Raw genomic sequence first — 24,477 nt, forward strand, 5'->3', positions numbered from 1 at the left:
GCCTGCCAATTACCAAACAACTGACTTAAAATTTTTAGAAAACAACTTAACACTCTAGCTGGAGAATCCCTATTGAACTGAAAGTAACGTAACATTTTTTTTCTCATTTTGAAGGGAAATACTGTACTGTTTATAATACCCCAATGATTCTAAATATCAGTGTACAATAAAATCCCTCAATTTTTTCTGCCAGCTTACTTATCAAACCAAGTCTTCTTAGGAGGAACTCCAGGCTCCCCAGAACCAATGGTTCTTTTCCTCGATTCTGAATCCACTACTATTCTCATACTGCTTTTATTGGGAGGCTTTTCTGTTTGAAAACAAAAGAAAGCATAGATTAATATTTTCTGTGTATCATGGGTACTTTCTAAAATCTAAAATGAAAATAAAGTTTGACCTTCTGTCCAAATATATCTTTTTGTAGAAACAGAAATAAACGTACATTCAAACCCAATAATCTAAAGAATTTTAATCTATTTTAATTTAAAGAAACACTCCTTCAATTCACACCTAGAGAAACTGTGAAGAATCAGTAATTCCTCATGCCACATTAAACCATGATTGTGGGCTACTTCTTTATAGATCGAAGCCATGCTAATGTTCCCATCTGCAATCACTCACACAAATAAATATACAAATAAATAACAAATAAATCATCTTGAGGCTATATCAAGTTTATAATATTTTTGAAGGTTTTTACTTCTGTCCTTTTCAGCAGACGTCAAGCCTGCCATAGACAAGTTTTGAAATCTAAACTTTTCAAAATTTAACACTAATCCAATGACCTTTGAGAAATAATAATTTAGTAGAGTTGAAACTGAAGTGAGCTGCTTATTTAGACATCAACATATTAACATAATGAAAGCATACTTGAGTTAGAGAAGGAAAATCATTCAAGACTGAGGCAAAAATGGATGTCAAGGGAAATGCAGTCCTTTACATTTACTTAAAAGGAATACAGTGAACATAATATATTTAACCTATTATTCCAAAATGACAGCAAAGTTTAAAACATTCGAATCTTAATCCACATTAAATTTTCTTTTTTAAAGATGGATATATTAATTGTATAAAATTCCATTTTTACATATGTCTAAAGACATAACTCAAGACTCAATCCTGGTGACTTCAATTGTATCCTCTCCAATTACCCCCATTCTAAATTCCCTCAATCCAATAAATGACTGTCAATTCTCTGACTTAAATCGATTTACTTTCCACTGCTACCACTCTTGTCCAACAACTTTCATGTCTTTCCTGGAATTCTTTAAATGCCTTTTATTTCCCTCTCCATTCCTTCTTCCATCTGTTCAAGTTATATAGTTCTTTCAGTTTCCCAAATGTAAAGCACACTGCATGTGCTTTAGCCCTTTCTCTAGCTAATTAAGACTTATTCTCCATTCCCACAGTAGAATGGGTGGAAGGAAATATTCAGTATCTTGTACTGGTGGAATACAAAGCACAAGTTGCAGCTTCTTTGCCTAGCGGTATCTTCACAGAAACTGTTCTGAAGGATTTTGGTCTTATTTTACTTACAGAGCCTCCCAAACCCAGTTCACTGTCCTTTGGAGGTAGTCTTTGACCTACCTAATATCACTTTATTAATGTGTGTATGCATGTATATATTCTTTATCTGAAAGTTCACTGAGAGAGGCAATAATGTGTTTTTTACCAGTAGCTGTAACGGTTTTGCTTCAACTCATCTGTATTCACTCACTCAGATTTCTTTTCATTATTTATTTAAAAGGGTGTTAAAAATGCAGAACAGAGTTCAGAGTTCCTCTTGGTATACAATTAGCAAATATGTTCATTATTTACATGTACCATGCTTATCCCCCAATATTCTTTTAATACATTGTTTTTTGCTTAAAATTTTCAGTGTTGGCTTTTGTTGACTGCAAATGTAAAACTAGTTTTCTCATAACTGTATCTAATCATGGGAGTTTTTATCAAGTCATCCACCTCCTTAAAAATCTGGAAAGAACAATTAACAGGACTGCTGGGTCACTTTTACATTTGTACCTTAATTCCATCACATCAAAGGACCTAAAAGTTTTTCCAATTGTTTAATGGTAATTTTCCTTCAAGATTTAAAATATTAAGCATAAAAATACAATTACCATATAATAGTCATTAACAAATTTAAATTAAGGCAATCTAGAGGCTACCAGAAATACAGGAAATCCTCAATTTGAATGGATTACTAAATTAGTTGTCTGGTCCACAAACACAATGGTACCAATGCTATTAATGGAGAATAGATCTCTAACCCAGCTCATAAAAAGTCCATGATTTATCTAAGGAAGAATACTAAAATAATCATTTTCAACAATGTTTCTGTGAGAAAAGGCATTCAAACATGTAAGAAGGTATGCCAGACATTTACCTCTCAATAAGGCCTCTTCCTGTAACTTGAAATTATGGACACGTGCAGTTAAAATTTCCATAACTCCAAGCTCTACAGGGTTTAACTGCAAGGAGTTTGTATTGTTTATTTGCAAGGAGTCTGACCACTCTTCCTTCCATCACAGCTAGAAATGGGCCTAGCATTGGAATGGGTCTAATAAATACTGACCTTCAGTGGCATATAGTTACACTACTCCAGAGCAGCAAATATGAGATGACAAAGGATTCCAGTAAGTACAAGAAGTATCAGTATAATGTAAAGGAAATAAATGTGAAGTAGTAAGCCAAAGAAGGAAGGGGAGTAGGGGTGGGGACAGTTTCCTGTGATTTAGGTGGGGGAAATTTGGGGGATGGGTAAACACCATGAATAGCCACAATCTCAAGTCACTACTTTTCAATTCTAAGCAATATGCATATATCTTTTATAGAAATTGCTAAAAAAAAAAAAATTTCTGCAGCATTAATGATAATTATTGGAATACCTCAAAGGAGAACTGAAAAGAGGGTGGGCTCCCTGCTACATGGGACATGACACCCAGGGATATGAGTCTCCCTGGCAATGTGGGACATGACTCTCAATGATGAGCCTGGCCCTGGCACCATGGAATTGACAAGGCCTATTTGACCAAAGGGAAATAAGAAATGTAATAAAATACAGCACCAGTGGCTAAGAGAGTTCAAATAGAGTCAAGAGACTATTCTGGATGATATTCAGCTAGATATTGCTAATTGCCATGATTTGCCAATCTCCAACCAACATCATTCCTGTTAACCTGAAAGAACCAGGGATCTATATGGGATCCTACAAAAGTTGCATATACTAAGTTTACTTTTCCAGAAACCTAAAACCTTCAGATGTTCTTCTTCAGGCTAGATAAGCCCTGAAGATCAGATAAGCCCTGAAACCCAGAAGTGCCAATCTCTCCAAGAACATCAACTAGTCCCATCCCCTTATCCCATGAAAACTTTTTCAACATGAAAAAATCAGAACGGGTATAACTCAAATGTTGCTAAAGATTGGGAGAAGGATCAAAGGAGAAGTTATGACAGAAAAGTTAGGATTTAGCAAATGAGTACGACTGTTAAATTATACTGGTATTTCTTTTTAGTCTCCAGTGTTTTGGAGCAGCTAGAAGGAAAAACCTAAAACTGTGAATAATAACCCATACCAAACTTTGAAATCTGTTATAACTACTTGTTAAAATGTACTGCTTTTTTGTATATATATTTTACAATAAGAAATACTAAAAAAAAAAAAAACCTGAATCCAATTTTTAGAATTTGAATCATACTTCCTACCAATAAATAGCATTATAATTTCAGAAATATTTAACATTTCTGTGGGTGGCATAAAATAAAGAATATAGGACTCAGAGACGATTCTGTACTCAAAAAAAAGGGCAGATGCCCACATTAAATCTATGATTTCAAAGAGCATATAAAATTGAATTAAAATTTTCCTCATACTTCCATCACAAAAAGTTCCTTGAACACTCAAGGAAGATGCTCAGTGTTACCTAACAGATAGCTTCCAAGGAGCAAATTATAAAATGCAATGTAATGACAAATTCACTAAAGCATATTATACATTAACTGCTATGATTTAAGTTGGAATTTCATTCATGACTGATGACATGATTTTTTTCCAACTAAGAAAGACATGAAGGAGAGGTAGGAAGAAACATGGACTCTGAAAGTTAGTTGAGGTGGTTGGGAGAAAAGATATTAGGACATACAACTGTTTTCTATTATACCTGACAATCTCTCGATTCCCTACATCAAATGTTACTGTAGCAAATCTACATTTTTCAAAATAATGTGAACTCTCTTCCTCCTCTGACCCTTCCTTATCACTCTGCACCTCTAGTAATAGCATTTATGGTGTCCTGGCTCATAACTGTGTTGGTCTTCCTCTTTTTAGAAACTATATTAAAAAACCTGTCTCCTCTAAGAAAATTTTAAAATACAATGACATACCTCTTAAAAGTACTACTTTTGCTTTATCAATATTATAAGCAAACCCATATCAAATTCAAACATGTCAAAATAAATAAAATACATAAAAAGTGTATATTTACATAGCTTATTTCATTATGCAACCCAGGAAAGAATCTATCTTTAGAAATTATAAAGTATTACTCTGAAGAGTTTAGACACACCAATTAAGACTATAAATCATAAAAAATACAAGAAAAAAAAAACTACCTTTATGTACTGTTGGGAAAGTCCATTCCCATTGGTTAGTAGAAAAAAAGTGTCACCAATACCACAAACAGGGAAGTGCACATTACCTTTTTCTCAAGGGAGACAAAAGGATTCAAGAAATGAACATAATCACCATCCCATACTCAAGCCCAATAAATGCAGGAATGTTCTTTATAAATGTTTTGCTGTTCTCGATATCATGAAAACTGTAAGGAAAGATTAATCATAGTACCTCTTGGTGGCAAATCCATATCCCCTGATGTAAGTCCTATCAAGTTAGGCCTTTGTGCATGTACCCTGTGTCTATACATAGGTCTGGAAGTGTTTGTTATGCTTGGAGCTTCAGGATTGTAGCCATCTGTGTCATATGTATCTGGTAATACAAAAACTGCAATTAAAAAACAATTACAAAACTCCTCTTGGTAATTTTTATAATAATAACAGAAAAGCTTTATAACATACTACTAATATATAATATAATCTATAATTAATGTATCTTAGAGAGAAAAGTTTTATAAAAGAAATGTTATTTTAAGAAGACTATATAACTTAGTTCCTTTAAAGAAAATAACAGCTATCTATAAGTAATGCTACCATACTGAAGACGAACAACATTGAAAGGTATTGTACAGACCTATGTGTCCCACTAATTAACACTAGAAAAATGAATTAGTTCTTGCAAGAAAAAAAAAAGGTGATGGCTTACATTTAATGTATCTTCACTATGTCTACATTATATGCTTTATATATGCAACCTAGTTTTGACTGAGAAATTTACTCTCTGGGCATTTAAAATCTTCTCATCTAAAATACAGCTAGAAAACTATAATCTTAATTCAGAAAGAGGCAAAACTCCACCTGCAGTAAAAAGAGAGGGTGGAGCAGGAGGAGGCTGGTGATGAATGCCAGTTGTTACTACAGTTGGAACAGAACTGGTTGCAGAGTTTGGAGGAGCATCCATGCCAGATGGCTGCAAAGGAGGAAGTGGAGGGGGTGGTCCTGTCAAAACCAAAGAATAAGAAATATCATCTGAAAGCAAACAAATAAAATAAGTTATTGTACATCCAAACATGATTCCTATTAATCATATCCTCAAATACCAAACTCTTACAACTAAACTAGTTTCTCAAACAAAATATCTCTTTAATATATTCCAAAAGAGGTTTGCCTTAAATTATAAAAGACTGCAGGCAGCTGGGGTTTGTCAGGGACATACACAATTCAGGTCCATTCCAAACCACAGTAAGTGGTTTGTCAGAGCATGTAAAGTAGAAGTATACCAAATGAGAGTATCTGGAGCTTAGTTTCCAGTATATATCTATATGGATCAGTTTAGATACTTTTAACAAAAGCCAAGTATCAAACTTATTAACTATATAAAAAGACTATGAATGGATAGACCATAAATACTGGCAAACAAACATATTTACTTACCTGTGACAGGTGGGAGACTGGGTGGTAATGGACCTGGAGGTGGCACTGGGGGTCTAAGATTCACAGGTGGAGGTGTAAGAATTGGTGGAGGTGGGGGGAGTCCAGGAGGAGGTGGTCCTTCAACAACAGGAGGCTGTGCTGGGAAAGGCAGCATACCAGGAAGATTCACATCTTCTACAACTACTGGGTCACTTCCATGATCAAAAGGGCACATGTCTCCTCTCATACAGAAACCCTTTTCTGTGAGAAAAAATAGTTAGAAAAAACCATGAAAAGCACTGGACATATAATTTCCTCTATACAAAAATAAGATTTTTAAAAATGTGAGTATTCTTAATAATAGGCAAGTATAATTACCAATTTCATGAGAGCACATGATAAGGTATCTACATGTATCTACATACACCCTATAAAAATATATCACCAAATTATGTATTCCAAGCTAGAAAGATATGGAACTTACTATTGTCGTCATTAGAAATATTATGCTTCATGTAAATTGCTCATAAAAACTTAAATAATTTTCTACAAATTTGGCTTTGATATATTCATAAAATCTTTACAGTAAATGCTTAAAATCTATTAGATTCTTTTATAAAATTCATATATAAGTCATATTCACGAATCTAGTTCCTACCTATGTGCCAATAACCGTTTTACAAGGAACAACCATTCATCTCTACATTCCAAGAACCAGTAGATTCTGGCATGAATGTTTCAGTAGTAGACTCCTTGATAAATACCTTAGTGGATATTTATTTATTGCTTGGAAAGTTCCAACAATACATGAAGACTGACATGCAAATAAACACTATCTTGATATTCCAAATGTGGTAACTGAAGAGGCTTTCAATGATACTGAGGAATTCATGAAGTGATTAAGAGTAATTTCCCACTATTGCCAATACCAGAGGAAATCTGATATTAAATATTAAGCACTTCATGAAGCAGTTGTAAGACTCACCATCATAGTCTCTACATCGTTTCTTTGGCATTGGTGGTCTTGCGTAAGAGTTATGGTCCACCTGGTCTTCATGAAATTCAGACCAACTTTCGGTAGTGTTATTGCCATGATGAGTGGGAGCAATGACTGTAATAGTGCTGCTCAATGTAGGTACTGGGTAGTGGCCAGATGAAATGTTTGGAACTGAAGAGACGGGAGTATAATTGTTTTCTAATGGATCTGTTCTATCCAGGTCATATTTAGGCTTTACCAGGTCCCTTTCTGCAACAAAACAGAAATGATTTAGAAAATTATACCCTTTTAAAAAAATCCAAGTCCCAGTTCTTAGTGACAGCGATGTTTTGTTAAATATGGACAAACTGTTCACATTTTCACACAATCGTGTTCTTTTAAAAACTAATCAATTAATCCTTAACGTTACAAGAAAACTACTTCTCAATATGCTCTAAACAAAGTTGCTGCACTTAATGAATTTTTTCTTGGAGTCTGTTTATTGGAAAAAAGACATGCTTTACTTTCTTCATCACAACTTTAGTATGCAAATTACTTCAACCCACAAAATAAAACATGCAAGTAAAAGCATGGTTACTTTTCCTGAGATGAACATTTAGGTGACAGACATCTAAAGATCCTAGTAAGACTTTTTACACTGACCACTACTTATTGAAGATGAAAATGGACATAGAGGGAAAAATATTAAGGTTAGTCAAATGAAGCAACATGCAGAGAGGTCTAGTAAGTCTGTGGAAGGGAATAACTCAAAGAAAAGAGTAACCAAGAAGTATAAGGTTTATACTTTGGCCTTATAAAAGGTGAAAAACAGTATGTTCTAAATACTGCAGGTGAGTATACAAAAAAAGGTTGCAAAAGCACAAAAATCTAAGCTTTAATAATGGTATTTTACTCAAGGTGTCTTAGTTGTTTTACTGCCTGCAATATCTTTCTTTAAATACGCATTGGAAGAAAAATTATACATGTCGGAAATAACATTTTCTTGTGAACACACATCTAAATTTTTTTATGTTTCTGAAGTATGTGATATACTTCAGATACAATAAAGTGTATATACTAAAGGTGTTTCAATTTAATGAGTTCTGACCTACATATGAATGTGAGACATCTTTACTGCAATCAAGATAATGAGCATACTTGTTGCCCCCAGAAGTTTCATGACCCTCTCTCTCTGTAAATCCATCTCTAGGTAACCACTGACTTGTTTTCTGTTACCATAAATTAGTTTGCACTTTCTAAACTCTGATATTCATATCTACTTTATTTTGTTTGGTTTCTTTCACTTGGCATAATTAGAGATTCACCCATATTATTGCATGGAAGATAATCCATTACTTTTTACTTTGAGTAATATTCCATTGTATGAATACATCACAATCTGTTTATCCATTCACCTGCTGATGGACAGCTGGATTGTTTCTAATTTCTGGCTACTACAAATAAAAGTGCAATTAACATTTACGTACAAGGCTTTGCATGGACATATGCTTTCACTTTTCTTGGGTAAATGCTGGGAGTTGAAAGGCTGGGTCATATGGAAGACATATGTTTAACATTCTAAAATACTGCCCAACCGCTTTTTTAAAAGAGTTTCAGTTCATCTTCATCTTAACCAATACTTGATATGGTCAGTCTCTTTAAATTTAGCCATTCTGATGGCTATACAGTAATAATTCAATATGATTTTAATTTGCATGAAATAAAAATTTTTAAAGACATTTTTAAAAGCATTCACTTTCACAAAAAAAATGCATCAAAATGGAAAAAATAAGGACAAGATAAAAAAATTAAAAAAACAAAAAACGGAATGAAAACTTCAAATAAAGTTTTCACAAATAAATGAATGCCAACAAAATACATATATATAAATTACATACCCCTGCTTCGTGTTCTGCTCCTGCTTCTAGTCCTGCTCCTATCCCTGTCCCTGTCACGCAGTCTCTCTTTACTCCAACTTCGACTCCGACTCCTGCTGTAACTACGACTTCTTCCTCTTCTTCTATTGTACCGGTCTCTGTATGAATCTCTTCGAGGAGGGTTTCGATCATAATCTCTTTTGCGAGAACGATCATCTTTTTTCCTCTCATCACGACTTCTAAAGAAATACATGAACAATTTTATGTAAATAATTTTAAAATGGATACAAGAAAAAACTAAGTGCAAAAGCCACAATTCTTGGAACATTATATATTCTTCATTCCACCATCAGAAATTAAATATCAAAAGATTCACACAACTGAAAACCAGAGTATGCTGTTTAAGCACTCTAAAACCCCTTTAAAGGGATCTTTATAGGTATTTAGCCATGTCTTACAGTACACAGAGGACATAATGTCTTACACATTTATTCTCATACACATAGGCGCATATCACATGCATTCTATTCTAAATGCTTATGAAGCCTCCATGGGAAAAGTAATTCATTCACACTTAAGAGAAACTTCAAGAAAAAGGGGCTTTTTCTTGAAAAACTTACTTTAGGAGAGCCTACTCATCAAATTATAAGATTCCACTAGAATTTGAAGATAGAAATAAAAGTAATAAAACCTAATATTTATCAAGTGTTTTCTATATGCCAAGCACTGCTCTAAATTTCACTTCAGTGACCTATAAATATAACCTAGATTTTCTTGGTAGAAAAGGAACTTTCCTATACCAATAAGAGAGTAGAAGTTACTTGCTACTAAGTAAAAATAACATTTTAAGTCTGAACATTCATATAAAAGATAACCAAAGTGTAAACATTGAGAATGGTTCAATGAACTGATCACCTATTTTCTCTGTATCGGGAACTTGACTGGGGAGGACTGTGATTTAGCCTTCTAGAAAACTTCTTTTCTCGCTCTTCTTCCTTTGTGATCTGAAGTAGAAAGAAAAATGTAAGTTTAGCAAGTCTTTCCTTGTCAGGGTGCTATTTTAACAGCTTAAGTAACATTAAAATACATGAGTTAAATTGTCCCCTTCTTCTAAAATAACCGACACAAAATAAATTTCTCTACAAAGCACAATCATTTTATTTAGCTACAAAAGCAGGCCTCTTGAAAGCTAAAGTGAATGACAAACTCATAAATGCTTATTCTAGACAATGGTGGTGAGAAAACATCTTTTCTCCCCATTTTAAGTAAGAAGTATCCCCATTTTAACATAATTAGTGGAAAGCCATTTCTATTTCTTCTTTCAAAAATCTAAGTAAACAGGCATATATTTTGGTTTCATGGATTTGGTCTAGTGCAAAACACATCAGAGAACATACAGAACAACAAGAACTTCGTCATTAAAAACCAGGTCACAAAAAAAACATTTGGGCAAAACAATATGTAAGGTTAAGCAGTTTTCCAGGTCCTCATAGCAGCAAGATAGCAATAAATTCCTCTTTCCTCCAAGGGCCTCCAATCATATTATATAATCAGTAGACAACAATCCTGTGACATTCCCTTGAGCAGTGCTATTTTCTCTATGCCAGAATTTTCCAGACTGTCATGCCCACAATAATGCTGGTTCCACAAGACATTAATAGGTGTTACTAGGAAAACTGAATTCAAAGGTTAAACACATACAGGAAATACTGAACATATATGACTTCTGTACATGATAGGTCTCAATATTTTGCATTAGATATTCTGATGGAGGTAGTCTATTGATAGGATAAACATGTCCAAGTTTACGCCAATTTTTCCAGTATCCCTTTTTGGTTAGAGCTTTTCTCACTCTACAAAGTGTCCCACTTGGGATGATAAATTATATGGAAACCCTATCAACATGCCAAACTATGCAAAAAAAACCACTTCAATGCCTTCTCTTAATAGTTTGCCTTTTTTCATTTAAGGACTTTTCATCTCCTCTTCCCAACCACCTCTACCCTCCCTCTGAAGAAAACAGGCAGAAATATAACTCTCCTGATGTACCTCCTTCTTTCTATTTGCCTCAATGTGCTTCTGAGAGTAATTATATCGACAGATCTTCATATCCCACAGAATATGCCCATCTGGGAACTTTCACTATGCCCGCAACATTTAAAACTCAGACTGCCGTTTGGCATTTTAACAGCTCAGAAAGATCAAGGATAAGTATCTTCTACAACTGATCAGGAAAACTATGGTGAAGTATTACTGTATCAATAGATGAAAAAACTAAAGCATCATCATTAATTTACTTTAGGAGAGCCTACTTATCAAATCAAAGACCTAAAATTTACAAAAATTTTTCAAGAATTAAAATGTAATTTATTTCTGTATTTTCTGCATGGCTTTCTATAAACCTTCAAGTTCTCTAACTATATATATACTTTGCAGTGCAAAAATGTGAAACCAACCCAAATACCCATCAATGAGAAAACACAAATAAATTATTGTATATATCTATCTCTACATGACATAAGCAATTGCCAATACAATATCCACTCTTCCTTTCCTCCTTACTAACAGATCTCCTCTGTAGCTATTTATGAAATATGTACAGCTGTAAAACTACACTTCTGGTCTTCTCTTGCAGACAGAAGTGACCAGTGAAGAGTAAACAGAGGCAGTGAATGGGGATTCCAGGAAAGTTGTTTCAAGGTGGCTAACTCAGTAGGGATGCACAACCCTTATTCTTGCTCCTTTTTCCTTCCTGCTGCGACTCCAGTTATCCTGTCTGCATTCCAGGCAGCCACACACTAAGGATGGTAGAGCAGAAAATTACAAAGAGTGCCAGGTTCTTCAAAAGCTGGAACCACCATACTATCCCTAGGTTGTCTACTTCAGAACTCTTTTACACGTCACAGAAAAATAGACATTCTGTGCTTTTTTCTATTAATTACATAAATTAAATCTAATCCTGATACACTTCACAGTAGAACATTATGTAGCTATTTCAAAAGAATGCAGGTAATGAAAGATAAAACAAGACTTAAGATTTATTTTTAAGTAAGAGAAGCAAGTTACAAAATAATACAGTATGATAATAGTATTTGGGGGGGAATAAATGCAGGAAAAATCTGGAGTAATACATGTGAAATCGTGTAGGATGTCCTTTTTCTATATGAATAACATGAATAAATATATACTCATATGTATATGTAAATAAATTCAGATATAGAGAGATAAAAACATACTTGAGAATTATTGTACAATATTATGTTCTATCACTGCAACATAAACATGTACTTACTTACATCATCTGGGGTAAAACACACAGGACACAACCACAGTTCCCACAGCCCCCCAATTTCTCAATGATGGTAACAGCTACCATTTACTCAGAACCTACCAGGTATTTTATATACGTTACTTAACTTACGCCTAACAACAGCCCTGTAATGTTTTCATTCCACAGCTGAGGAAACCGAGGCTCAGAAAGGTCATAAAGAAGAATACACAACTATGTGATGCTACTGTAAGCCACTGATTGCATATTATGGTTGGACTGTACATGTGTGTATATTTCTCAATTAAAAAAACAAAAACAAAAACAAAAACAGGCATGCAACTACATCCTCCAAAAGTCCTGCATGCAAGGCTGGTCCTTGACTGGCATCCGGGAATCTGGATTTTGGAATGGTTCCCACCATTCCCTAATAAGAGTAACTCACTGAATCTGATTTTGTTTTTTAAATAATATGGTTTACACTGAACACCTGCTTTTCTTCTGGGAGCCTGGAATTGGGGTACATTCTAGGCAGAGGGTACCTACTTAACCAGACTCCAATAAAAACTCAAGGTGATGAGTCTAATGAATTTCCCTGGGAGACTTTTCACATGTGTTGCCACAATTCATTGCTGGGGAAATTAAGAGCATCCTGACGACTTTACTGGGAGAGGACTCTTGAAAGCTTGCTTGTGTTTTCCCCACACTTCATCCTATGTGCCTTTTCCATTTGCTGATTATGCTTTGTATCCTTTCACTGTAATAAACATAGCTATGATGTGACTGTATACTATGGGTCCTCCCAATGAATTATCAAACCTAGGGGTGGTCTTGGGGACTCCCAAAAGATACAGAAAATAAAACTGTTTAATTATTCCTCATATGTATTTAAAGAACATATAAAATATAACACAAATCCTTACCTCTTCTTTTTTAATATCTTTTTCTTGGTGCTGAAAAAATTCTACCTTCAGGCTTCCTGATGATGGCTGTTCTGGAGGAGGTAGATAACTCTTTGTATTCACAGCATCAAAAAGTTTTTCCACAAATATCTGTGTCTCTAAAAGTAAAACCAAAATGCTATAGATTAAGAGATACTAATTATCCATCTCTATACATAAGACCTCTAATAGGACAAAACATACCCTGATTTTTATAAATCTAGAAATTACACTAAGCCTAATAGTTTTCCAACCATTGTACCACAATACAAGTCCCATAGTAACACTAATCCACTCAATTTTCAAGTTGGTTGGGGGCTGGAATGACCAGAGCCTAAAGGCTTGTCACTTTCAGCCATAACTAGTCTTTTTCATACACCCACACACAAGGCCACACACAAATATTATCATTCTCTAGACATAAGCAAAGTGAAAAAAAGTGAGAAATAACATGCAATACAGCATTCGGAGTAGTTTTCCTAGCCAGTACTATCTTTAAATAAAGAAGCATTCAGTGATTTTCTTGTTTTTACTTATATAAGAAAACTAATAGTGTGCTTTAAGAATGAGCAAAAGAACCTAATGAAAGAAATGGCTTCCATTTTAAGTGAGCTATGAATATAGTCAATAATAATATCGTTTGTCTAACTCTATTACAATTAGATCTTGTCTTTTACTGGGTTCCTTTAGTACTCTATGGGTAATTAAAATAACCGTTTACAATAAAGCAATAGTTTTTAATTGAAGAGCTTACCTTTCTGAAGAAATACATCCAGCTGATCAATACATAATGCCTTTAACTCTTTTTCACTTTTGTCTTTCTTTACTAAAGCCAGCACATATTTTGCTAGGGCTGATGGATCTGCATCACAGCTGAAGAAAAAAGCAATGTTTAGTCATTTAGCCATTAAAAAGCTAAATTCCAGGCAAACGAACTTAATAGATATGTTAATTAAATGAGTTAATATATGTAAAAAAGTACCTGGCTCACTGAAGGAACTCAGGAAATTTAAGTTTTTCTCTTTTATATTAATATACTTTACATAGTATATATATAGCCATCATTCAGCATCCTTCCAAATAATATACCTACACACTATTCATACATTTAAAAAATTCAACAGGCTTTATTATTAAAAAGAACTTATAACAAAGTTTAAACAATACCAAAGCATTATAAATTAATATAATCAGTATGGTTCTAATAAAATACCAAAATGCTTTTCCTCTACCAGAACTAGACAAATAACAGAAAAACTTCAAAGAGAGAGCAAATAGGGAAATTTGAAAACATACTATACAATATATTAAATAAACAGCATAAAAGAAAATCTACAAATAGGTCCAAATAAATAGAGGAATTCAGATTTTATAAAAGTAGCATCCAAATCAATGAGGAAGAGATTAACTGCAATAAATGGTACTAAAACAAGCTAGCAGATATCATAAAACCAAGTTGGATCTCTAACTCACTCCATATACCATAATTAAATACAAAAATGTAAAAATGTGAAACCATTAAATCATTAGAAGAAAATATGAAAGTTACTTTATAGCTCTGGAGTGATACATTTATGGTGTTAAAATCACATCATGAAAATGGTTAATTATGATAAACATAAAAAAACTCTGGAATGAAAACAGAGTAAAAAGACAAATAAAACCTGGGTTCATTTCCCGGTGCCTGCCCATGTTAAAAAAAAAAAAAAAAAGACAAACTAAATCAAGTAATTTTAACTTATGGCAAAAGGTGAATCTCCCTAACATACAGAGTTTCTATTAATCAATAAGACCAACAACAGAAGAGAAAAAAGGACAAAACATTTGTTACAGAAAAAATGAAAGTGGCTCAAATCTGAGTAAAATTAAAACCTCATTCATGAGAAAAATGCAAATTCACACTATACTACCATAACATGTTTTGGCTATCAGGTTGGTAATATCCAAAAAATATGAAAATATTTTTCTGGAGGCAAAGCTATGATAGTTTTACTATCTGTGCAAATAAACTTGCGGTCCCAGAGAGTATTTTGGTAGCATATATCAAGGTCAGGAATGCATCTATACCCTTTGATTCAATACGTCTACTTCTAGAAATCTATCCTATGTACATCTTCAAAATGGTGCAGATGTAAGTTATTCATTATCACACTGATTACAAAATTTTAAAATGAGCAAGCATCCATTGACAGAGGACTGAAAAAATAAAACTAAATCCACATAAGTGAATGGCAGACACATTGAAAAGAACGGAGGGAACCGAGTTCAATTTCCGGAGCCTGCCCATGCCAAAAAAAGAAAAACTGAGTAAGTTTTCACATCTTAGAGAATTTTTCAATAAATAAAGCTTTAAAAACAAGGTAGAGAAATAGTATGGTTTATTACCATTTATGTGAAAAATGGAGAAATACTATGCTTGGAATGGCTTATGTCTGAATAAATAAATGAAAGGATAAATAACAACGTTTACTAGTTGGAGAATGGGAAATAAGTGAAGGAGGGACAGGATCAAGAGGTGAAAACTTTCTGGTGACTGAACCAGGTAGCTATTTACTAAGCTAAAAAATTTATTGGTTAAAGATCATTTTACAAGCTAAGCAACAACAAAATAGCAGCAATGGTTAACCATTAACATTTACTTCATACCTAGTTTGTGCCATAAAATGGGTCCTTAAGTTACATACCATAATTAGCTCTCATTTATAAATGAAGAAACCTGGACTAGAAAAAAAGCTAAACAAATGCCAAAGACAATATGGCAAGCAAGTATCAGAATGAAGATTTAAACCTAAATATTATTCCAAAGTCTATGCTCTTAACCATTACAATACACTAGACTGTCTTTTACAATGAGCTGTGCAAAAACCAAATCTGCAATTTACTTATTACTATAAACAGCCATCAACTCCCTATCTACCCAATTACTTCTTTTAAAAGCTCTCCACAACGCCACCTCCTTGTATTGTTTTCTGTACAGAAACAGTTCCTATAGCTCACTTTCAGCTTAAGCCTCCCCTTTCCAACTTAATTTTCAAAGTCCATTATTTTAAGTAGCCTTTAAACAATTCTTCAATCATCTCTGCCTCACTTTCCTTCCACTATCCTTCTATGTCACCAGCATGCAAAATCCCAATCTAGAATCAACCCTAAAATCTCAGCTTAGACTTAATTTCCTAGCCTGGCAGCAAAAATACAATGGTTTAGTTTCATGCCAATAGCCTAAGTGACGCTCGTAAATTAGGTTTTCAAGGCTACCGATTACACAAAAAGGTTTAATATTCATAGCTGTAAAATTAGATACAGGGGGGATGCAAAAGTGGCTCAGTGGCAGAATTCTGGCTTGCCATGCTGGAGACCTGGGTTCAATTCCTGGAGCCTGCCCAATACAAAATAAAAAAATAAAAAAAAAAGATATAGGGAAGCAGAGCAGAGGAATGACTACAGATGACATGAAGAAAGGGATACGTAAGCAGTTCATTTGAAGAACAAAAGATACATATGATATATTTAACCTTACATCCTTATTATTGCTCTTTATTTTTAACTGTTAGCAATTTTATCTCTAATAAACATGAGAGATACCTTGCATTCTACCTCGAATTCAAATGCTAGAATAAAGAACACATATACAATAAAATGCCAGAAAACTGCAACATATATTAAAAAGTCTCTATTTTTATACATATTTGGATATAATTTATGCAACAGTTCTATACAAGTATAGACATCACATGTCATTGAATTAAAAAGTACATCTTAAGACAGTGGACAAGTTTTGATTACACAGTAGAACCTATGAAAAAACCTGCTTGCAAGTCAATCAAGAGGACTAATTCAACAATCTGTATTTTACTGTGTTGTTGTTTTATAAAGGCTGCACAGAAATCTGACAGAATGGGCTGGACTTAGTGACTTTGCTTCTAACAAATATGGCGGAAGTAACTTCTGAGCTTAGGTCATAAAAGACAGTGTGGCATACTTCTTTCTCCCTCTTGGATTATTTGTTCTGGAGAAGTCAGCTGTCTGGAGAAATCAACTGCCAAGTCCTGAAGACATTTGAGCAGCCTTATAAAAAGGACTATGTGGTGGGCGGGCCATGGTGGCTCAGCAGGCAAGAATGCTTGCCTGTCATGCCAGAGGGCCCGGGTTCGATTCCCGGTGCCTGCCCATGTATATAAAAAAAAAAGGACCATGTGGTGATGAAATGAGTCCTCCAGCCAGTAGCCACCTGTGAGTGAGCTTAAAAGCAGATTCAACAGTTCCAGGTTCCCTGGCGGACAGCTTGACTGTGATCTCACGAGAGACCTAAGCTACAAACATCCAGCTAAGCTGCTCCCAAATTCGATACCCCTAGAAACTGTAAAACAAATCTGTTAAAAGCTACTAGGTTTCAGGGTAATGTGATGTTACTCAGTAATTATCAATTCTTCTCTAGATTTATTTCCATTTATTACAAAGACTTATGCTAAATTATAATCTGAACAACTAACAGTGAAAATACATACATACATTTTACTGGTACATGAGAGATTTTTAAAAACACTTTCACTTTTTCTTTCAAATTTACTTTGCATATGTACCAACAAAAAACTTTTTAACATATAGACAAAAAGTCTTTTAATACATTAATTTTTCTTCATGTTTTATCATAATGAGCATGGAAATACTTGGATCAGTGATGCAATCTGCATGATGAATTGGGACAATAACCTCATGGATACATATAACCTATGGATACGTTTGCATCTGAAAACTGGTAATACTGCATGAGAGACCACGAAACAGTACTTATTCACGTTAAGGAAATCTGAATCGGCATAATCAATTAAATAAACTTCAGTTTGCTGAAAAGCATATAATCTATAACAGTACAAATGTATTATATACTGTTTTATTGCAACTGTAGCCTATAAACGTCATTTTATGTTTCTCTTAATCAAACACCAAATAAATTTGTCTCATTCGCCACCCTATTGATTTATAAATAGAACACTATTAGAGTGAATTAAAATGTTAGCAGCTAAAATCTGGAGAAAGAACTTGGAGATTTTTGTACCTATTCCGGTCTATGGACAATAGCTCTATAAAACAGCAAGATACAATTTCATATTATATGTTCCGATCAATCTTTGCTCAACATCATTTGAATCAAAGACAACAAAAGCCACAATAACAACAAATCAACAATGCACAAAATTCTAAATGCTTGAAAGAGTCTGAACAGCATATTACTTTCAAAATTTTGTTGAGTTATAAATTATATAATAAAAGGTAGTTTTATAATTTCACATTTAGTAGCGATAGCTAAATTTGCATTCAGAGGGACAAATTTGTTAAGTCCTATAAAACGCCGTTCTGTTTTTATCTTAATATATTTGAAAAAGAAAAACACAAATTACAACTGAGTAAAAATAACTGAAACATAAAATTGTAATAATATACCAAAATATTATGGATCAGGGACATGTGCTCTCTTTTCTATTTGTTATATTAATTAAAAGTGTCAAGGCTGCATGCATTATCTGAACATCTAGCAATAATAACCTGCACTGCAAAAGTAATGAAATAAAACTGTTTAAAATTACTTAATTAAAAGATTTTATTCAGATAGTAATGAGTCAGTGGTTTTAAAAACTGTCCATATAGGAAAAAAATTTAAACATTGCAACAAATGCACGATATCAATACAAGGTCTAAATAACAGGGTGGCATATGGGAACCCTGTATTTTTATGCATGATTTTCTGTAACCCCATAACTTCTCAAATAAAAGAAAAACAAATGTTGACAAGGATGTGGAGAAATTAAAATCCTTATACATTGCTGGTGGTAATGTAAAATGGCACAGTCATTTTGGAATGTAGTTTGGCAGTTTTTTAAAAAGTTAAACATAAATTTACCATATAACACAGCAATTCCTCTCCTAGTTATCTACTCAAGATAAATGAAAACATATAACTACACAAAGATCTGCACATGAATGATCACAGCAACATTATTAACTCTACCTCCGAAATGGAAACAACCCAAATGCCCATCAACTGATGAATGGAAAAACAAAATGTGGCATATCCATACAGCAGAATACTATTAAGTGATAAAGAACTGATGAATTCTACAACACAGATGAACCTTGGAAACATTAGGCCAAGTGAAAGAAGCCAGACACAAAGACCACATGTTGTATGATTCCATTTATTTGAAATGTCCAGAAAGGTAAAAAAACAAAACAAAACACCAAGAAACACAGGACTGTACAACAGTGAAAACTATGTAAACAATGGACTACAACTATAAAAATGTTCTTTCATAAGCTGTAGCAAATGTACATTAATGCAAGGTGTTAATAATAGGGTGGTACATGGGAACTTCTGGATTTTATGCATGATTTTTCTGTAAACCTACAACTCCAAAAAGAGCAGGGAGGGAAACTGTCCTGGCAAACACAACTGTTCATGAGATACTTTACAAGTGCAACTGTCACTAACAGTGACAGGTTAGTGATGTGAATGTTACATATCTTGTCAAGAGCTAGACTTGACTCTCTGCTACACTGCTAGCATCCTGGAATGGAAGAAAAGTGGGGCTGCAATCTCCTTACAGATCAAAGAAAGAGGAAAAATAAAAATCAAGTTTTGAAAATGTTTAGATACAAAGAAATATTTAAAAAGTGACTTCTTTTCTACCTTAGAATCAGTGGGAATATGGCCTGTTTTCTATGTTCAATAAGAAATTTCCCAGCTAAGCAAAAACACATTCTGTTAATAAATCATGATTCCGACCACAAAATGCTCCAACCTATCACTGTGTGTGTGTGTGTATGTGTGTGTGTGTGTGGTGTGGGTGAATGTGTGGCTGGTGTGGGGGCAGGGTGGGATACTGACATAAAAACAAAAGAAAACCAGAAACTACTGAATAAAGAAGGCATGAGACATGACTTACCAATAGCATTTGTGGAGGACAGGGGCAATTTAAGTATTTTAGTTAACAATAAGTTAAATGAAATAGAAGTGTAAGCTGGTTCGGAAAAACATTAAATCAAAAAGAAGTAGTAAAACAGGAAACTGAGAACAAAAGAGGAAACAGTTGCTGCTCTCCTATTCAGAACAGAGTGCTACTACTGCTTTTAGTTCTAGGTGCCAATCTTTTATAAACAACTTGAACAGATTCTTAGAAAATGACCAGGATGGTCAATGGATGTCATTATGATATAACTTACTAGAGATTCTCAGCCTGGAGAACCAAAATCTCGGAGAACGTTTTAAGACTTTAATGATTGAAGGCCTATCACAAGGAAGAATCACATTTATTCAATATGTCCTCTAGGGGATATCACTAGAACCAATAGACAGAAACAACAGATTTTGGCTCAAAATAGAAACAGATCTTTTAAATAAGCAGATAACTTCCAAAGGCAAAATAAACTGTCTGAAAGAAAGCAAGTTCTCCATTAATAGAATGGTTTCAAGCATTGGCTAAACAGCTTAGAGGATAAGCACTGGACTGAAGAATAAACCCCTCACAAAACTAAGAGTATAATCCACAGGTTCAATTTTATTCATGGGATATTATGCAAATGTATGCTATAATACAGTATGCTGTTCAATTACTGATCTATAAATACAGGTAATAAAAAAGTAATCGTAAAAAGTATACAAGGCATTCCATTCTGGTCATTTCCAGAACATTTTGTGGGGTCTGCAAAGTCTTTCTTCAAAACAAATCTTAAAATCATATATAGAAAAGCAGAGGAAAAAGTTAGTGATGGAAACAGCCAAAATGTCCATCAACAGAAGAGTGGCTAAACAAACTGTGGTATATACATATGATGGAATATTACGCAGCTTTAAGACAGAATAAACTTATGAAGCATGTAATAACATGGATGGACCTAGAGAACATTATGCTGAGTGAGACAAGCCAAAAACTAAAGGACAAATACTGTATGGTCCCACTGATGTGAACCGACATTAGAGAATAAACTTGGAATATGTCATTGGTAACAGAGACCATCAGGAGTTAGAAACAGGGTAAGATAATGGGTAACTGGAGCTGAAAGGATACAGACTGTGCAACAGGACTAGACACAAAAACTCAAAAATGGACAGCACAATACTACCTAACTGTAATGTAATTATGTTAAAACACTGAATGAAGCTGCATCTGAGCTATAGTTTTTTTGTTTGTGTGTTTTTTTATATATATTTTTTGTATTTTGTATTTTTATTTTTTTCTCTATTATCATTTTATTTTTTTCTGTTGTCTTGCTATTTCTTTTTCTAAATCGATGCAAATGTACTAACAAATGATGATCATACATCTATGTGATGCTATTAAGAATTACTGATTGCATATGTAGAATGGAATGATTTCTAAATGTGTTAGCTAATCTTTTTTTTTAATTAATAAAAAATAAATAAATAAAAAATAAATAATAAGGAGAACAAATGTTAAAATAAATTTAGTTTGAAATGCTAGTGGTAAATGAAGGTGAGGGGTAAGGGGTATGGTATGTATAATCTTTTTTTTTCTCTGTTATCGTTTTATTTCTTTTTCTAAATCGATGCAAATGTTCTAAGAAATGATGACTATGCAACTATGTGATGATATTAAGAATTACTGATTGTATATGTAGAATGGAATGATATCTTAATGTTTTGTTAATTTTTTTTAATTAATAAAAAAGTTAAAAAATATATAATAAAATAAAATAAGTTAGTGTGTAGGTCAAAGTACATTCATTTCTCAGCAACATTCTTTAATGGGCCCTGTCTGCCTGACTGCCCCTACCTCCAGCTTTTCTCTGACTTCTCAGCTGGGGGACAGGGAAAGATATTCTGAGCTGTGTTATCTACTATTGACTGCTGACAATTCCCTCCTAGCGAAGAACAGAAATAATGATATTTACTGAGTTACGGTAAATGCTGAAGAAACTTTAAAACATGGAACTTTGGGGCCTTCCTCGGGGCGGGGAAGGTTTCTGCCCTTTACCCCCTTGAATCTGGGCTCTTGACAGCACAACTAACAGGATACAACAGAGGTGACTCTGCAAATCTGCAGGCACAGGCCCTAAGAAACCAACAGCTCTGACTCCGATCTATTTGGGATACTTGCTCCTGGAATCCAGCCGCAACGTGTGGATGCCCCAGCTGCCCTGTGGAGAGGTGCCAAGAGCCAGTGCCAACTTGCCAGCTATGTGAGTACGCCATCTTGGAATGGTTCCTCCAACCCCAGTTCAACCATGTGGAGCAGAGATCCTACTGGGCCCTGTGCAAATTCCAGAGACATGAGTGAAATGAATGATCTGGGCTGGGTTAAGCCAGTAATTTAGGGGATGGTTTATTCCTCAGTAAGAATCAATGATATAATTTATATTTGTGGATTATATTAATATGTAAATTACAGGATATATTTGTATATATTACAAGTATAACAATACGTAAATATGTGCACAAATGTATAACTTCAAAAAAAATTATACAAGGCACAAAATATGCCATAAAAAATAATTTTGGCAAAAAACCTATCAAAATGCCAAAGTAGAAAATTTTACTCATGCTTGTAGCCGGTGAGCCTAACACAGGATGGAACACAGGATTGAGTGAGAGAGAGAACAAGAGAGAGATAACATGAATAATTCAACTAGGTAACTAGTCAGGACCCAGTCTTTTTCCATCTTCATAAATGTTTGGTGAGTAAAGAAATAAGTTACTGGTTATGTTGTTTTTGGAAGTTATTGGTTATGCTGTTTTTTGTAACTATTCTCCAAATATCATATTCATCTGTCAAAAATATTTAATAAGCACCTATGTGTCAGATACCATCCCAGATCCTGGAGATACAATTTAGGAAAAAAATAAAGTCCCTATCTCCACAGAATTAATACTGGTTGTATATAGGAGAGATAGACAGTAAGTATACAAATGCATACCTATATACAATGTATTGTCATGTAGATAAGTCTATAAAGAGAAATAATGTGGAGTACAGCGTGGAGAAGGACAGAGAGAAGGGTGGGAGGAAGGTGGTTAATGAATGAACGATTATCATGTTGGACAGAAATGTCAGTGAAGGGAACTGGTGAAATGACATTTAAATATTTTAATTTACACAGGAAGTGAAAGCAAGCCTTGTAGATATCAGGAAAAAGAACATCTCAGGCAGAGGAACCCCAAAAGAAAGGGCCTGAGGTGGGAGACTAACATAGATGAGGAAAAGAAGAGAGTTCGGTGGAATGAAGCAAAGTAAGAGTTCATGAACATGTGGATTTCGAATCTCTCACTTCTACAAGGAATGAAAAATAACTCCTTCAATGAACTTTGGCAAATTAAATATCCAAATTACTATACAGTCACCCAAACCAGTGATTTTAAGGTATAAAAATATAACCCCTATCAATCTCTGAATATGTATATGAAGGACAGAACTAATAAGAATGTATTCTGATTTTTAAAATTGAGTTGGAGGGGCTTCCTGCTTCATGTATGCTCTTGAAAAGCACAGAGATGTAATCATTCATTATCTGAGGAGAGATAGACAATTAAATATGTTACAGAAGTAGAAAAAATAAAGTCTCCCAAAGGAACACATTTTCTTAAGTAGTACTTTAAATAACATGAATCAAATTACCCATAGATACAAAGGTTGACATTAATCCTTCTAGCACATTAATCATATTAATGTTAGTTTTTACTTAATTTAGGTCTTTCAAATACTAATGAGATAAGAAGGTAAAGAAAGCTAAAATATTCAACTACAATTTTTCAGAAAGAAGTTTGTTTTGTTCAAGTTTCTTGGAGATTTCAAAAATTCAGTGAAAAATAATTGATGGAATTTAACCCAAGTTTCCATTTTCAGTAACCTTTAAAAGGAGGAGCTGGGGGTGGTAGTGGGAATTAAAAATTAAATTTAAATATGTTAACTTAGTAACTTTAGAACACGGATATACACCCACATCTGTTCCTACCAAATTTTCATTTTATATTCAAGAAAAATATCTAATTTCCATAAAAGTCATGATTTTATTATTCTGAACTTAGGATTACCCTTTCAAAAATCAAAGTCTCATTGCAACCAACATACTATATACATGGAAAAATTCAATTACCTTAGCTTTATTACACAGTTTTATTCAATTCAAATAAGGAAGCAAAAATAGGTTATATGTACATAGTAATTAGTTATAACAAAGGTTAGACACAACAGTTAAATTACTATACAGAACATTACAATTAAGTTATTAACAAAGTTCATCCTACAAAATAAAATTACCATAGGAAAATAAGCATATCTAAATATGATCCAACAGTAAGTAATACACAAACCATTTCTTACTACTGTAAAAACTTAACAAAATACATAATTATAATACTAAAAACTATTCAAAGTCAGT

The 24,477-nt window shown here is 33.7% G+C and overlaps 1 protein-coding gene across 13 annotated transcripts in view; it reads right to left on the reverse strand.

The window, feature by feature from the left end:
- Positions 1-24,477, reverse strand: part of RBM26 (RNA binding motif protein 26) — a 96,950-nt gene that overhangs the window by 49,132 nt on the left and 23,341 nt on the right. For 6 of the 13 annotated variants that reach the window (XM_077158503.1, XM_077158502.1, XM_077158496.1 and 3 more), the window contains exons 2-10: positions 13,841-13,959; positions 13,069-13,205; positions 9,793-9,881; positions 8,899-9,116; positions 7,010-7,270; positions 6,046-6,285; positions 5,470-5,640; positions 4,844-4,999; positions 199-310 (exon numbers count right to left, since the gene is read on the reverse strand). In XM_077158503.1, coding sequence (XP_077014618.1) covers positions 199-310; positions 4,844-4,999; positions 5,470-5,640; positions 6,046-6,285; positions 7,010-7,270; positions 8,899-9,116; positions 9,793-9,881; positions 13,069-13,205; positions 13,841-13,959 — 1,503 coding nt within the window. The remainder of the gene's footprint in view (positions 1-198; positions 311-4,843; positions 5,000-5,469; positions 5,641-6,045; positions 6,286-7,009; positions 7,271-8,898; positions 9,117-9,792; positions 9,882-13,068; positions 13,206-13,840; positions 13,960-24,477) is intronic. The other 7 variants (XM_077158507.1, XM_077158506.1, XM_077158500.1 and 4 more) reach the window with 3 other exon arrangements.

The sequence above is a fragment of the Tamandua tetradactyla genome, chromosome 4, assembly GCF_023851605.1.
Source record: "Tamandua tetradactyla isolate mTamTet1 chromosome 4, mTamTet1.pri, whole genome shotgun sequence".
Classification (NCBI taxonomy): Eukaryota; Metazoa; Chordata; class Mammalia; order Pilosa; family Myrmecophagidae; genus Tamandua; species Tamandua tetradactyla.